General features: G+C 44.4%; 1 protein-coding gene across 1 annotated transcript; it reads right to left on the bottom strand.

The window, feature by feature from the left end:
• Positions 1–303: 303 nt before the first annotated feature.
• LOC117447177 (golgin subfamily A member 6-like protein 22) lies at positions 304–2,454 on the bottom strand. Its single transcript, XM_034083840.2, has one exon. It carries the CDS (start codon positions 2,276–2,278, stop codon positions 590–592), a length of 1,689 nt encoding a protein of 562 aa, XP_033939731.1. The 5' UTR covers positions 2,279–2,454; the 3' UTR covers positions 304–589.
• Positions 2,455–3,129: the final 675 nt, after the last annotated feature.

The following is a 3,129-nucleotide window of genomic DNA, read 5'->3' as shown; positions in this document are numbered from 1 at the left end:
AAAGTTTGAGAACCACTGCATTAAATAACGTTCACATTTAAACCCTGAGCTTTGAATATACTTTAACAGCTCTTATGAAATCCTCACATTTTTGAAAAACAACAAAAACAAAACAATGTAATTGAACCCAAAAGTAGAAACACCAAGAACTATCTGTACACAAATATTCTATTGTTGTTGTATTTATTAAATTCAAAGTTGTTTAAATCACAAATAGAACAGATACCGGTACTTTAGTAACCTAAATGTCATAAAGTAATGAATATATACTGTGTATGTTTACACAGTGAGGCATACAAATAATACATTTAATTAACATTTTATTTTAAAATCAAGTCTAAACACAACTAAAAAACACTAAATATGAAAATGGGAAGGAAGGAAGGGAGGGGTGAGGTAGGAAGAAAGAGGTGAGTGAAATGGGGGAGGGACTTAATAGTGAGTTTTTTTACATCTATTATACAGATTGTGGGAAAACCTGAGCTCCAGGAGAAAACCCTGAGTATGAAAAGGGGAAGGCAGTAAGGGGTGAGGTAGGAGGAAGGAGGTGAGGGGAAATTGAGGAGAGAAAGAAGAGAGGAAAAGGCAGCTACTGACGTCCAGCCTCCCCCTTCTCCTCTTTCTCCCCCTTTGCTTTCCTACTCATCTCCTTCTCTTGCATCTTGCGCAGCATTTTCTGCAAAATGACGTCCCTTTCCTCAGTCGCCCTACTGCGAGCGAAGAATCCTCTGCTCTTATTCTTCATGTGAAGACACAGGTCCTCCAGAAGTGTCTTTTCGTCCTCCATCTTCTTCTCTTCCTCTTGAAATTTGGTCTCCATCAAATGAACCTTGGTTTCGCAGCTCTGGTGTTTTTCGGCCAAATCTTCAGAGAACTTTTTCTCTTGCTCATCCAGGTCGTTCTGCAGCTGCTGGAGTCTCATGTCCTTCTGTTTCACAACGATCTCCCAGCTCTTGTTTTCCTCGATCAGGGTATGGATGGATTCCTTGGCCTTTTCAAATTTCGCCTGAACCACTGTCTCCCCGATCAGCATTTTCAGAACCAGGTTGCCCTTCAGCTGTTGGACATCCGTCTCCCAGCTTGTGTTGCTCTTTGCCAGATGCTCGTTCTCCTCCTCCAGCTGTTTTAGTTTGGCCTCCACCTGTTTGAGCTCCGTCTCACAGCTCAGGTGTTCTTCTGCCAGGTCTTTGGAGAACTTGTCCTCCTTTTCTCTCATCTGCTCTTTCAGCTGTTGGATATCCGTCTCCCAGCTTTTGTTGTTCTTTGCCAGATGCTCGTTCTCCTCCTCCACCTGTTTTAGTTTGGCCTCCATCTGTTTGAGCTCCGTCTCACAGCTCAGGTGTTCTTCTGCCAGGTCTTTGGAGAACTTGTCCTCCTTCTCTCTCATCTGCTCTTTCAGCTGTTGGACATCCGTCTCCCAGCTTTTGTTGCTCTTTGCCAGATGCTCGTTCTCCTCCTCCACCTGTTTTAGTTTGGCCTCCATCTGTTTGAGCTCCGTCTCACAGCTCAGGTGTTCTTCTGCCAGGTCTTTGGAGAACTTGTCCTCCTTCTCTCTCATCTGCTCTTTCAGCTGTTGGACATCCGTCTCCCAGCTTTTGTTGCTCTTTGCCAGATGCTCGTTCTCCTCCTCCACCTGTTTTAGTTTGGCCTCCACCTGTTTGAGCTCCGTCTCACAGCTCAGGTTCTTCTTGGCCAGGTCGTCCTTTTCCTGAGTCACCTCTTTTAGTTTGCTCTCCATCGGTTGTTGCTCTTCGGGGATCATTTCTCCCTGCTTTTCCAACCGGTCCACCAACTGTTGGACTTCCTTCTCCATGGCTTTGATCTTACAGGTCTGGTAAGTGTTGTGCTTCATCACCTGTTTCAATTTCAACTCCATCTTTTGTTTCTCTGTCTCCAAGGTGTGGTTTCTCGCGGCCTGGTGGTTCTTCTCGTCCACTACATACTTCATGCCTTGTTTCCCACTCTCCCAGCTCTGTTGTATCTCAGCCAGGTCCTTGGTGGACTTGTCCTGGCTCTGAAGGAGTTCTTCCTCTCTTCTCTTCAGCAGGTTTATGGTCACCAGGTTCTCCTGCAGCTGCTGCTTGTGTTGAGCCTCTTTAGTTTCCATCTCCTCCTCCAGAGCGCCGTATCTTTCCTCCCAGATTGTCACACAATCAAGGAGTTCATCTCCTCTCGTCACCAGCAGCTTGACGGTCTCTGCGTCAAACTGCAGGAGACTCTCATCGCTCTGGCTGTCGGATGTCTCCATGTTGCTCTGGTCTGACTTTGTTCCCTCCATGGCGCTGTCTGTGGACTTGTGTTGTGCGTAGGGATAAAAGTCTGTGTGTCTACGTGATACGTGTTTGGTCTAGAAAACTGTAAAGCTTGTTTGCTCTGACTGAATATGTACCACTCACCGCTCTGAACTGAACAACTGAATGAGTTGACTGGAACCCAAAGCTCTTGCTATGCCAAGATCTAAGCCACCTGTGATGTCACGTGATGAGGTCACGTGATGATGTCACGTGATGATGTCACGTACTTTCAACTGTGAAGATGTCATTCCGTTAAGGTCACATGTCATGCTGCTAAGGTCACATGTGATTCCGTTAAGGTCACACGTGATTTTGTGGTAAAATGCGATTAATTTGTCCCACTTTATGACTTTATAAGCATAATAAATGTTGTGCTTTAAGGTCTTTACAGTTACACAATGCCAATATTTAATTTTATGAATTTTCTTTAAGTTGTTTGGAGTCAAAGGTCACACGCCTCTTTGTAAGCACACATTTGTATTCATACACAAATATAATTATTTATTATAAGTGCATTATTTGTGTGTTTGTTTCTACTTAGACACACTTACAAAATACTGACATTATATCCAGATTAGTTGATTTAAAAAGAAAATCTTAATTTAAAAAATAACAAAAAGGTAAAATGCGTGATGCTTTTCTCGTGCAGCTCGCTGAACCTGTAATAAGTGACCTGACAGTAGTTTAGCTAGTTCCAGAGTAGATGAAATAGCTAAGTGTGTTAGGTCTAACTCTTACGGCCCGTCCACACAGCGGCGTGCGTTGACGCTTGGCGTGTCTGAAGCTTGGGGAGTCAACGCGACCAACAACCAATCACATGAATCTCCCGCCCCCG

The sequence above is a fragment of the Pseudochaenichthys georgianus genome, chromosome 5 (assembly GCF_902827115.2).
Source record: "Pseudochaenichthys georgianus chromosome 5, fPseGeo1.2, whole genome shotgun sequence".
NCBI lineage: Eukaryota > Metazoa > Chordata > Actinopteri > Perciformes > Channichthyidae > Pseudochaenichthys > Pseudochaenichthys georgianus.
This window is presented reverse-complemented; position numbering and strand designations above follow the sequence as displayed.